Below are 14041 nucleotides of genomic sequence, written 5' to 3' on the forward strand. Positions count from 1 at the left end.
AAATCATTTACGGATATACAAACATTGAGGAAATTCGCCACAACAAGACCAGCTCTACAAGAAATACTTCAACCTGTTCTGCACACTGACCACCACAATGGATCAGCAGCAAAGTAAGAACTCAGAAATTAAAGGACAGAACCTAACCTCCACACTGATGCAAAAGATAAAACTAAGCAATGGACTCTCACCAAATAAGACGAATAGAATACTACCACACTTATCAATTATCTCAATAAATGTTAATGGCTTGAATTCCCCACTGAAGAGACATAGATTGGCTGACTGGATTAAAAAACACAAGCCATCCATTTGCTGTGTGCAAGAAACACACCTGGCTTCAAAAGACAAATTAAAGCTCCGAGTCAAGGGTTGGAAGACAATTTTTCAGGCAAATGGAATTCAGAAGAAAAGAGGAGTTGCAATCTTATTTTCAGATACATGTGGATTTAAAGCAACTAAAGTCAAAAAAGACAAAGATGGTCATTTTATATTGGTCAAGGGAAAACTACAACAAGAAGACACTTCAATTCTAAATATTTATGAACCCAATTTAAATGCTCCCAGATTCTTGAAGCAGACCTTACTCAGTCTGAGCAAAATGATATCTGATAATACCATCATAACAGGGGACTTTAACATACCTCTTACAGAGCTGGACAGATCCTCTAAACAGAAATTAAACAAAGATATAAGAGATTTAAATGAGACCCTAGAACAACTATGCTTGATAGACGCATATAGAACACTCCACCCCAAAGATAAAGAATATAAATTCTTCTCATCACCCCATCGAACATTCTCCAAAATTGATCATATCCTGGGACACAAACAAATATCAACAGAATCAAAAAAATTGAAATTTTACCTTGTATCTTCTCAGACCATAACGCACTAAAGGTGGAACTCAACTCTAACAAAAATTCTCAACCCCACCCAAAGGCATGGAAATTAAACAATCTTCTGTTGAATAACAGATGGGTGCAGGAAGAAATAAAACAGGAAATCATTAACTTCCTTGAGCATAAGAACAATGAAGGCACAAGCTACCAAAACCTGTGGGATACTGCAAAAGCAGTTTTGAGAGGAAAATTCATCGCTTTAGATGTCTACATTCGAAAAACAGAAAGAGAGCACATCAACAATCTCACAAGAGATCTTATGGAATTGGAAAAAGAAGAACAATCTAAGCCTAAACTCAGTAGAAGAAAAGAAATATCCAAAATCAAATCAGAGATCAATGAAATTGAAAACAAAAGAATCATTCAGAAAATTAATGAAACAAGGAGTTGGTTTTTTGAAAAAATAAATAAAATAGATAAACCATTGGCCAGACTAACTAGAAATAGAAAAGTAAAATCTCTAGTAACCTCAATCAGAAACGATAAAGGGGAAATAACAACTGATCCCGCAGGGATACAAGAGATCATCTCTGAATACTACCAGAAACTCTATGCCCAGAAATTTGACAATGTGAAGGAAATGGATCAATATTTGGAATCACACCCTCTCCCTAGACTTAGCCAGGAAGAAATAGACCTCCTGAACAGACCAATTTCAAGCGCTGAGATCAAAGAAACAATAAAAAAGCTTCCAACTAAAAAATGCCCTGGTCCAGATGGCTTCACTCCAGAATTCTATCAAACCTTCAAGGAAGAGCTTATTCCTGTACTGCAGAAATTATTCCAAAAAATTGAGGAAGAAGGAATCTTCCCCAACACATTCTATGAAGCAAACATCACCCTGATACCAAAACCAGGAAAAGACCCAAACAAAAAGGAGAATTTCAGACCAATCTCACTCATGAATATAGATGGAAAAATTCTCAACAAAATCCTAGCCAATAGATTACAGCTTATCATCAAAAAAGTCATTCATCATGATCAAGTAGGCTTCATCCCAGGGATGCAAGGCTGGTTTAACATACGCAAGTCCATAAACGTTATCCACCATATTAACAGAGGCAAAAATAAAGATCACATGATCCTCTCAATAGATGCAGAAAAAGCATTTGATAAAATCCAGCATCCTTTTCTAATTAGAACACTGAAGAGTATAGGCATAGGTGGCACATTTCTAAAACTGATTGAAGCTATCTATGACAAACCCACAGCCAATATTTTACTGAATGGAGTAAATCTGAAAGCTTTTCCTCTTAGAACTGGAACCAGTCAAGGTTGTCCTCTGTCACCTTTACTATTCAACATAGTGCTGGAAGTTCTAGCCAATACAATTAGGCAAGACAAGGAAATAAAGGGAATCCAAATGGGAGCAGAGGAGGTCAAACTCTCCCTCTTTGCTGATGACATGATCTTATACTTAGAGAACCCCAAAGACTCAACCACAAGACTCCTAGAAGTCATCAAAAAATACAGTAATCCTTCAGGATATAAAATCAATGTCCACAGGTCAGTAGCCTTTGTATACACCAATAACAGTCAAGATGAGAAGCTAATTAAGGACACAACTCCCTTCACCATAGTCTCAAAGAAAATGAAATACCTAGGAATATACCTAATGAAGGAGGTGAAGGACCTCTATAAGGAAAACTATGAAATCCTCAGAAAGGAAATAGCAGAGGATATTAACAAATGGAAGAACATACCATGCTCATGGATGGGAAGAATCAACATTGTTAAAATGTCTATACTTCCCAAAGCAATCTACCTATTCAATGCCATTCCTATCAAAGTACCTACATCGTACTTTCAAGATTTGGAAAAAATGATTCTGTGTTTTGTATGGAACCGGAAAAAACCCTGTATAGCTAAGGCAGTTCTTAGTAACAAAAATAAAGCTGGGGGCATCAGCATACCAGATTTTAGTCGGTACTACAAAGCCATAGTGGTCAAGACAGCATGGTACTGGCACAAAAACAGAGACATAGACACTTGGAATCGAATTAAAAACCAAGAAATGAAACTAACATCTTACAACCACCTAATCTTTGATAAACCAAACAAGAACTTACCTTGGGGGAAAGACTCCCTATTCAATAAATGGTCTTGGGAGAACTGGATGTCTACATGTAAAAGACTGAAACTGGACCCACACCTTTCCCCACTCACAAAAATTGATTCAAGATGGATAAAGGACTTAAATTTAAGGCATGAAACAATAAAAATCCTCAAAGAAACATAGGAAAAACACTGGAAGATATTGGCCTGGGGGAAGACTTCATGAAGAAGACTGCCATGGCAATTGCAACAACAACAAAAATAAACAAATGGGACTTCATTAAACTGAAAAGCTTCTGTACAGCTAAGGAGACAATAACCAAAGCAAAGAGACAACCTACACAATGGGAAAGGATATTTGCATATTTTCAATCAGACAAAAGCTTGATAACTAGGATCTAGAGAGAACTCAAATTAATCCACATGAAAAAAGCCAACAATCCCCTAGATCAATGGGCAAGAGACATGAATAGAACTTTCTCTAAAGATGACAGACGAATGGCTAACAAACACATGAAAAAATGTTCATCATCTCTATATATTAGAGAAATGCAAATCAAAACAACCCTGAGATATCATCTAACCCCAGTGAGAATGGCCCACATCACAAAATCTCAAAACTGCAGATGCTGGCGTGGATGTGGAGAGAAGGGAACACTTTTACACTGCTGGTGGGACTGCAAACTAGTACAACCTTTCTGGAAGGAAGTATGGAGAAACCTCAAAGCACTCAACCTAGACCTCCCATTCGATCCTGCAATTCCATTACTGGGCATCTACCCAGAAGGAAAAAAATCCTTTTATCATAAGGACACTTGTACTAGACTGTTTATTGCAGCTCAATTTACAATCACCAAAATGTGGAAACAGCCTAAATGCCCAGCAACCCAGGAATGGATTAACAAGCTGTGGTATATGTATACCATGGAATACTATTCAGCCATTAAAAAAATGGAGACTTTACATCCTTCGTATTAACCTGGATGGAAGTGGAAGACATTATTCTTAGTAAAGCATCACAAAAATGGAGAAGCGTGAATCCTATGTACTCAATCTTGATATGAGGACAATTAATGACAATTAAGATTATGGGGGGGGAGCAGAAAGAGGGATGGAGGGAGGGGGGTGGGACCTTAGTGTGTGTCACACTTTATGGGGGCAAGCCATTATTGCAAGAGGGACTTTACCTAACAATTGCAATCAGTGTAAGTGGCTTATTGTACCCTCAATGAATCCCCAACAATAAAAAAAAAAAAGAAGCAAGTATTAACCCCAGGCTCTGAACTACTTCTGACTGACAGGGCCAACAGAAAGTTCTAGGCTAATTACTTCTAAGGAATAGTTCCCAGTGCAGAGTTACAACTGACCTACTTTTGACTCACTAAGATAATTTATCAGGTAAAATAATTACGGGAGCATAAAGCTGCTTCTAAAGTGAACCAAGTATCAGAAATATTTGCTGAAAATATAAGTTGGTATTCCCAGTGCTATCAGATGGGGTTTTATTACTTTGCAATGAGTCAATTTTATTATATTTGACTTATTTATAAGCCATTCTTCTTCTTTATAAATTATATTTGGCAGGATATATTTGAGAGTCTCTTTGATGTATAAATGTATTAGTTTTGACTCTTTTCAGTCTAGATATAAAGAGAAACAATCTTTTAAGCTTTTCCTTTATTCTTCCCTTAACCCCTTCTTCATAAACAGGCTTGCACGTCTCTTTACACAGGTGTTCCAATTATTTTTGAAGTTCATCTTATATAAAGGATGCTTCTACTATGAGACTGTAAATACAGGGTGTGGACCACTTATCCTGTTGAATTGTAACTTTCTTTTAGAACTTAATTCTTTCATACATTTAGGTAAATATCTACAACAGAAGAATCTTTTGTAGCAATGGTCTTTCTTTCCTATTGAGAAAAGCTGACAATTTTTCGATATTTTCCATAAGAAGAATAATGTAAAAGAAAAACTTGAGATGAAATCATAGAAGATAAAATAGGGTCTTAGATTATAAGCCATCTGTTTTCTCAAAATAAAAGCATTACAATTTTATGTCATTACTATTATAGTTTATCAATGCCATCCTCCAATTATTTTTTTCTCCTTTTGTTCCTACCCTTCTCTCCCTCCCTTTTTTATTATTTTTTTCTTTCCCATTTCCAGTGTAATAGCTGACATGTACTGGCTTTTTAATCCTAATAAAAATTTACGTTTATCTGGGAAGTACTTGAGTATCTTTAAGTAACTAGATTTAGCCCTTCTATCAAAATGCAAAATATTGATTTCTTAAGTCAGGGTTTAAGAAAGACCAGGAATTAATTTTTAACCTTTGTTTCAATACTGGAGGTATAACTCACCAGTATTTATTCACATCTTGTTTTTACTTCATACCACAGGATGGAGGTATTTGTATGCACAAATTTTTAGCTTAGTTGGTGTCAAAAGAAACAAATAAAACAAAACCCGGAGTGGTCCTCTTTGTTGCCACACAGCACATGCAGTATTTTATGTTGGAGAGGACCTGGCCATGGTTCCATCCAAAATCAATAGTGTATCAAATCTCCCCTGATTCAGTGACCGTTGCCTAGACCTATAGTCAGATCCCTCCCCTATTGCTTTCTATCTTATTTTATAGCTTCTTTCATCCCATGCCTATTTAATTTCATTTATCGCTTTATTCCTGTGTCCTTCAGCTGTTTCCAATCTGCTCTTCATGACCATAACTAAATGCAATATGTTAACATACAAATGTATTTATGTAAATGAAAATCAATGCTCTTATCGTTTCAGCATCTTTCCTTATTGCTTCCATTGAACATTTTAAATACATTTCATTTAAACACTAACAACTTTTCATTCTTGCCTTGGAAGTCTAATGATCTTCTTGGCTCCCTGCCTTCGCAGCCCTCTAATCTTCACAGCCATGGCCACTTAGCCCCCATCTGGAGGTTCAGACTTACTCTGCGTTTTGGAACTAATCTTGTCCCTAGGCTGGAGGCATACAAAGTACCCTAGCCAAGAGCTTAGTGATTCAGAATCTGGTCAGCTTTGCTGGTGGTTTCATTCTGATCTTGTAGTTTATTTCCCAGATCTAGGCTATGCTTCTCCCAGCCCCTTGTTATAAGGCTTGGCTTTCTACACCAGTTCCAGTATCTATTCAGTCTTCCCTATTTCACTTCCTGATTACTTCTTCTGACTGATGCCCAATTCCTCCAGGACTGAGGTTCTGCCTCCTCGTTCTTCTTGTCTCCTTTGTAACTGAACTTTTTCTGACCTTTACTTCCCATGGCCAGGCCCTGCAGCCAAATGCTGAGCCTTTCTGATGCCATAGCCTTGGACCTGTTTCCACTGCCTGCTGCAGACAGCTATCTAGTTACCACTCTAATCCTGTAGGTCTTGAGAGTCACAGCAGATACGCTGCCTACAATCTGGCCACCTCATTATTCCAGACATGATGAAAAGAAATATATTAATTGTACCTTTGGTTTAATTGTTATACTAACAGCTTCTGGAATCACTTTCACCTCACCTCTTCATCTTGTTTCCGACACTTAAACATTGCAAAACTCATTTCTTTTTGTAAAGTAAAATTATAATCTTTTAATAAAATAATAATAAAGACTCTACCTCCTAGAATTATCTTGAAGAGCACAGAAACACTATATGCAAATGAATAAAGCTCATAATAAGCAGCCAATAATTTTTAGCTGCTATTGTAATCTCTTATCTGAAATCTTTGAAACTTCAAAGTAGAGCTATGACACTTAAGATAGGATCATTAAAAAGATAAGGAACTAGAGAATAAAAATTCTTTAAAAAAATTAGGGAACCACGTACATTCTTTTAAAGTGAAATAATTGACCACATGATCATTAACAGCCTGAACAATGATGATGAACTATGGACTCGGTCACCTGCAAATACTAGAAACAAGTTATTTTCAGGATACATTTTCTATCATGGTCAACGTATATGAGCACGAATACACAACAGTCATAAATCATTTATGAAGGAGAGAGATTCTTTGAGTTAGCCATTTATTTTAGAGCAGTATGTCCCACTGATTTTGGGGTGGGACAGTTTAGAAGCCATAAACTCACCACCATTAAAATGTCAGGATGTTTTTAAGAAAACATACATTATCTCCAGATGGTAAAGCAGTACATAGACCCCTGACTTGGCTCCTAGCTGCCCATTGGCTAGAAGTGTTTGACAGGTATGAAAACTCCACTGATATCTTCGTTTATTAATGGATGACTGTTTCACCTGGATATTTAATGGCAGTGTTTACCCACACCCATCCAATTTGCCCTAAAACCCTAGCTTACTCAAATAAAATCTTCACCTTAATTTGCATTAAAGTATTTTAAATGCAGACTGATGACTGCCAAAATTATATTTTCTTAGTTTTTTTCCTTCACTTCTTTTTAGATGAATTCCCCCCTCCACTCACAAACGTCTTATCAGAATGATTGGATTTCACAGTGTGCATATTGCAGAAAACAAGAGCATCCAGAGATTTTTCTGAAAGGTGGGGGAGGGGGAAGAAGAGGACGAGAAAGGGAGAAAAGGAAGAGAAAAAGGAAGAGAAGAGAAAGGAAGGAAAGCAATTACTGTCATACAAAGAACTCTCTCTAGGAGTTTTGGGCTGCTATGAGGTATGGTTGTGCCACTGAACTCCAGCTTGGGTGACAAGCAAGACTCCATCTCAAAAACAAAAACAAACAAAAAAAAAAAAACAAGGGCAAAAAAGGTAAATTAAATATTATTCACTACTTGTCCAGCATATCTTTATAGAAGGAGCTGAGTACTACTTGGGGAAAGAAGAGGAGAACCAGCCTAGACATGGCTATTTGCTCAAACATTTTACCCAACGTAGCTATGGCCATGTTTTTACAATTACCCAATCCTGCCATCTTGAAAATAAAAACTAGCAACTTGCTTGAGCTGAATGTTGGTGTCCCTACAAAACTTGTATGTTAAAATTGTAACCCCCAAGGTGATGATATTAGGAGGTTGGACTTTGGGGAGGTGATCAGGTCATGGAAAAAGTATCCCCATGAAAGGGATTGGTATTGTTATCTAAGAAGCCCCGGAGGACTGCCTTGCCCCTCTTGCCGTGTGAGCCTATAGTAAGAAGAAGGTTGTTTACGAGGAGATGGGCTCTCATCACACACGAAACCCTCCAAAGTCTTGATCTTGGACTTTCCAACCTTCAGAATGGCGTGAGAGAAACATATGTTGTTAATCAGCTCCCCAGTTGGTGGTAGGCTGTCACAGCCTTCTGAACAGACTAAGATGGCAGGAAGCATCCTTGGCTCCTAATGTTGGTTCCTGAAAGATATTCTAGTAAATAAGATTTTTTCCCCCCACTATATCTTAACATTGACAGTTTGGAGGTGGGGAGGGGAGCTTAGGGATATTTTAGTGTACCTTATCAAGTAATGGGATGGAGAACTGCCTGCCTGGCTCACCTTTTAATCCAGATCTAGAAATTCATTGTTGTTATTACAGCTCTCTTATTCCCCTTGGGAACTGGGTTAGAAAATAAAAATTCTGACAGTGTCCTCTTTTGGAGAATGGTTGATAGAGTAAAAAGAAATTAAACACTACAAATATTTTTCTGAAAGAATAAAAATAGCATATTACCAGACATCTTCAGCATCTTCATCGCATTCTGCGCCAAACTGGCAGATATCACAGGTGGACGTCTCCTTCTGACTAGTTTCTCCAGAGCCTTCATGGACTATAAGATAGAAAAAAGCAAGCACAGGAATTCAGGTAAGTGTGCATAATATCAACAGCTCCAAGACATTTCTCTATTAAAGCTACTATTTTTCCAGTGGACCTGTTTGCTATTGGAGCTTCATGAGAATATCATATTCAATTCTTTTCATCCTCCAGCTTAAGGACAGCTCTTCACAGTAATTATGACACTCCCTGGTATGCAGAGAATGTGTCTGCTTTTCATATGCAAAATAAAACAACAGTCAAGAGGGTTTACTGGATTTATCAACATTTCTTGGTTAATCAATAGACTATACAAAAGGGTGATTTAACTAAAAGGATTTACATTGTTACCTTTAGTGTACATTCCATAAAAAAATACCTAGCTTTCTTATTCCTAAATTATGGCTGTTTTCATTCAAAGAAGGTCTTCTTGTATAATTAAATAATTTAGATTAAGCAGCCTTGAATTATATGTCCACTTTTCTTTTCTAAAGCTGGTAAGTACTTACAAGAAAAAACATACTGAGTATAAGTTTCTAGAAAATAGTTTTTACCTGGTTTTTACTATGAATTCTTGAATCTTACATAAATATTGCACAAAGCTAACACAGTAATTTTCTCTGAGATAGTAATGAACATACATTTTATTTGAAAAATATATTAAGTCACTGATGATGATTATTGATATTGTTACTCCCCCCACCCCAAGTTGTAGGTACAGAAATAGGTAATATGCAACCTGATTATAAAATTAATCTTTCAAAATCAAGACACAATAGTGTAAATTCAGAAAATTTTCTATTATTTTGAGGGCAAGGAATAAGCCACACTTTTGAGGCGATGAATTACTGTTTACCTAACTAAAAATATAAATTGTTTAAAAAGTAATTTAATTTGAAAATGAAATATTGCAACAAATGATCATATACTTAAAAATAATATTTAAGAAGATCTTGAAAAAGTACACTTTTGCCAAGAATCACACATTTTCAAGAGATAAGAGCATAGGCAATTAAGTACAGCATTAGTTTCTGGTTTTTACAAACATTTTTAACAAAAACAATTTGTTAACATACACCCTGAATCTGTTAAATTCAATCTTACTTATTTTGTTTTAATATAATATTTCATTATCACTTGGCCTTTGATAACAAGAGAGTTTTTAATATCTACAAAAGCAAAGATTTCCCCTCCTTGACTTTCTTTAGTTTACTTCTATGCAGATGACTGAATTGATTTACAAAAAGATGTCAAGAAGATAGGAGAGTTCTCTGTTTTATAGTTGTACCAGGAAAGTTGGAAAGATTTACTTTTTTCTAAAACAACAATATATCTCCCCTGTACATGATGATCTACACTTAGATTATTTAAAGATATAAATTAAACAGGTCAACTTCAAGAGTAAAACTATTGATGGTATTGTTTTCAATTTGATAATCTTTAAGAAAAGGCACTCTTCCCTTCAAAGAAGAAATTTTAGAGTCTGATAAAATAGATGGCACTTATCATCTTATCCACTCTATTACTTTAATACAGGCAAGACCATTACAATGGGCCATGGGGACAGGTGGGAAACTGGGTCTTCACCTCAGGGGAGTCTGAACAGCTGAGGTCGGTCTCATTATTACTTTCTTATTATTAATGCAACACAGAAGCTGCTAATGGGAGAGGGCCTTTTACTGTGAGCGAGATTAGCAACTTCTAGACTAAAACTTCCCATCACTCAGGAAACACACTCATGCCCTGTGAAGGCCCTTAATGACACTGATAGTCACTTAGGGGCAGTCCCATTTTCCTCAGCAGTCAAGTTCCTTGGTTAGGGATGAACTGGAAGTCTTCCAAGGAAGAATTTTGCTATCTCAGCAGAACCAATAACAATATTTCTAAAGTTACATTTTTATGAAAGGGCAGTTATTGGTAGAATGGAGATATCTGAAAATTATTTCATAAGGAGAAGCCAATTCAGAAGAAGTAGCTGTGGAAATTAAAATGCCTTTCTATGAAGTCACCCACAATGAGTAATACAATAAAATCCCTCCCGTTACCTTGAGTACAGGTTTCTTTGTTATAAAAAAATAGCCAAATCAGTGCACAACTTTCATGAAATCCTGTGGACCAGTGGTTCTTAAATAGAGTCAGACTCAGAAGCTCTGGTAGATACTGTTTATTTAATATAAATGCCCTGGAATATCCCTGGAGATACGTAAGCTTAGTTTGGGGCTAGTGTATATATATACATATATATATATATGTGTGTGTGTGTGTGTTTTCACAAAACACACTATCCCCGAGTAAGAATCTCTGCCCTAAATAATGCCAAGACAACTTCTTGTGTCCCAAGCACCTTCCTCACCAGTGCCTGGCCTGGGGCTTCTGCACCTTGAAGTACACAGGAGGCACCTGGTGCTATACTTTAATGCAGATTCTGATTCCACAGGTGTGAGGTGGGGCCCTGGGGTCTGCATGTCTTACCAGTTACCATATGCTGCTGCTGTTGGTCCACCATCCACATTTTGAGTAGAAAGGGTAGTGCTGTGTTTTTCAAACCACAACTCACAACCTGGGAGCGCAACTTTTGTAAAGATAAAACGGGCTAGACTAGACTAGAAAATATGAGAGTGCTTCTTATTTAGCAAGACTGCGTTTTATTTTATAACAGCACTTTAGGTATACATATGTATGTACCTACAGGGCTACAATCTAAATTACAATTCTTACTAAAGGTCACGGTCACCAGAGCTTGAAAACCATTGACTTAGCACATGTTTCATGCTCAGTAAACGTGTGTTAAATTGGACTGTTTCTTCTTTTATTACCAGAAATGGGAAGGATCAGTGTTCATTTACATTCATATACTGATGATACAGAGATGAAATTCATTTATCATAAAGCGTTATCTTAACCATGCGTTTACACTTCAAACTCCTTATTTTGAGTAAAACAATTATTGCCCTTTATTTTATAGAAATTTAGGTTTTGGCAAGCAATTGAGGGGAATTAAAGGATCAAGGGAGGTGGGGGAGGTTGAGCTGAGGAAAGCACGTTCTACCTAATATGCTGTTCTACAGTTAAAACTGATTTAGTCCTTTTAGAGAGATTCTGGCAGTTTCACGTGAAGTTACTTAAGTTTATTCCTCACAACCTTGTTCTGGCCCCAGACAGGTCTTCACACTGGTTTTAAACATTGACACACTTGCGTGGCCGATTCTAACTCACTGTCATGCTTCCTGTGCCTCTTACAACATTCTTAATTCTGTGTTATATTATTTCTGAAAACTGTGAAATATAATGTTTAAACACATACTCAATGTGACTCATTTTGTTAAATGTTAGCAATTAAAATGCAAATTGTTTAAAACATTTAAATTGTTAAAACATGTTAACTTCAGCGAAATACAGTCATCTCTGGGCAGCCACACGTCTCCATCCACAAATTTAGCCAATCGCAGCTCAAAAAATTTTGGGAAGAAAACAGTAAGAAACGAGAACACAAATAAAAATTATACAAATAAAAAATATATAATATCCCCACTATATAGCATTTACACTGTACTAGGCATTATAAGTAATCTAGATTGACAAAAGATATGGGAGGAAGGATATTCAGGGGTTACACATGTATGGAAATATGTGTCATATGTTATTTTATATCAGGGACACGAGTAAGGATAGATTTTGGTACCCTGGGGGAAGGGGTCCCCAAAATCAATGCCTGTGGATCCTGAAGGACCACTATTTTCAGATCTTAAAGGTAACTTTTAATTAATTTTGAGGAGTGTATATCAAAGCACACAGAACAACTCCATCAAATTTCCCTTGCGCCACTTTTCGGCCATTTCCCTACCATTACTGTGTCCATGTATGCATAGATCAGTAATCTGATCTCTATCACCACAGATTAGTTTTAATTATTTTAGAATATCACATCAATAGAATCACACAATATGTAATTTTTCTGCATTTTTTTCGCTCAAAATGATAGTTTCTGAGATTAATGCAGGATTGCATGCATCAGCAGTTTATATCTTTTTATTACTCCGTTTACTATTCCGTTGAATGATATACCACAGCTGATTTATCCATTCTTCTACTGAAGAACATCTGGGTTGTTTTCAGTTATTGTCCAGAAATTATAATTGGGTATTTATGAGTAAAGCTGCTATAAATATTCTTGTAAGCAATTTTTGTGCACATGTTTTAATTTCTTTTGGATAACTACCTACCATAGAATTACTGAATCTTAACAGTAAAAATTATTGTTGTTGGTGGTGGTTTTATTTTTATTTCCTAGTTGTAGGAATTTTTAATATGTTCTGGGAACAAATCTTTTATCTGATATGTGTGTTTTAATATTTTTTTCCCTCCCGCCCTTCCGCCCTTCCTTCCTTCCTTCCTTCTTTCTTTCTTGTTTTGATTTGTTTGTTTTGAGACAGGGTCTCGTTCTTTTGCCTGGGATACAGTGCAGTGGTATCATCATAGCTCACTGAAGCTTCAAACTCCTGGGCTCAAGCAATTCTCCTTCCTCAGTCTCCTGAGTAGCTGAGACTACAAGTGCATGTAACCATGCCTAAGTTTTCTATGTTTTGTAAAGACAGAGTCTTGCTCTTGCTCTGGCTAGTCTCATGTGTTCCTCCCACCTCAGCCTCCCAAAGTGATTACAGGCATGAGTTATCATGCAACACTGGCTTTTAGTTTCTTTTCTTGATGGTACTTTTTTTTTCTCAATGAGCAGAAGTTTTTCCTTTGATAAAGTCAATTTTTTCTTTTATGGCTTTTTATTTCTCTGCCATTTTTAAGAAGTCCTCTACTTAAAGTTGTAAAGATGGTTTCCTATATTTTCTTCAAGTTTCTGTTTTTATAATTTTTAATATTTCATTTTACATTCAGTTTTATGATTTATCTCAAATTGTATTTTGTGCATGGTGTGAAGTAGAGATTGAGGTTCTTTTTCTTTTTCCATAATGTGTGATTTTTCTTTCTTAATCTATAAGTGTGGTGAGATACATTGATTCATTTTCACATGTTAAGCCAACCTTGCATTCCTGGGAAAAGTCAGACTTGATCATGGTATGCTGACTTTTGTATACATTGCTGGCTTTTACTTAGTAATAAACAGTTTTATAACTGTGTTCATGAGAAACACTGGTTGTGATTTTCTCTTCTTGTATTTTCTGTGCCTTCCTCTGGTATCAGGGTTAAAATAGTCTCATTAAATGAGTTGGGAGCTGTTCCCATTCCTGTTATTTTATGAAAGAATTTGTGTAGAATTAGTATTCTTTCTTCATATGTTTGTTTGATTCACTAGTAAATTTATCTGATAATGGAGTGTTTTATTTTTTTAATTTGTT

General features: G+C 36.2%; 1 protein-coding gene across 1 annotated transcript in view; it reads right to left on the reverse strand.

Moving 5' to 3' along the window:
- Nucleotides 1-14041, reverse strand: part of TMEFF2 (transmembrane protein with EGF like and two follistatin like domains 2) — a 281914-nt gene that overhangs the window by 120759 nt on the left and 147114 nt on the right. The window contains exon 5 of the mRNA XM_053597945.1: nucleotides 8613-8709. Coding sequence (XP_053453920.1) covers nucleotides 8613-8709 — 97 coding nt within the window. The remainder of the gene's footprint in view (nucleotides 1-8612; nucleotides 8710-14041) is intronic.

This window comes from Nycticebus coucang, chromosome 7, assembly GCF_027406575.1.
Source record: "Nycticebus coucang isolate mNycCou1 chromosome 7, mNycCou1.pri, whole genome shotgun sequence".
In the NCBI taxonomy this organism is placed as follows: domain Eukaryota; kingdom Metazoa; phylum Chordata; class Mammalia; order Primates; family Lorisidae; genus Nycticebus; species Nycticebus coucang.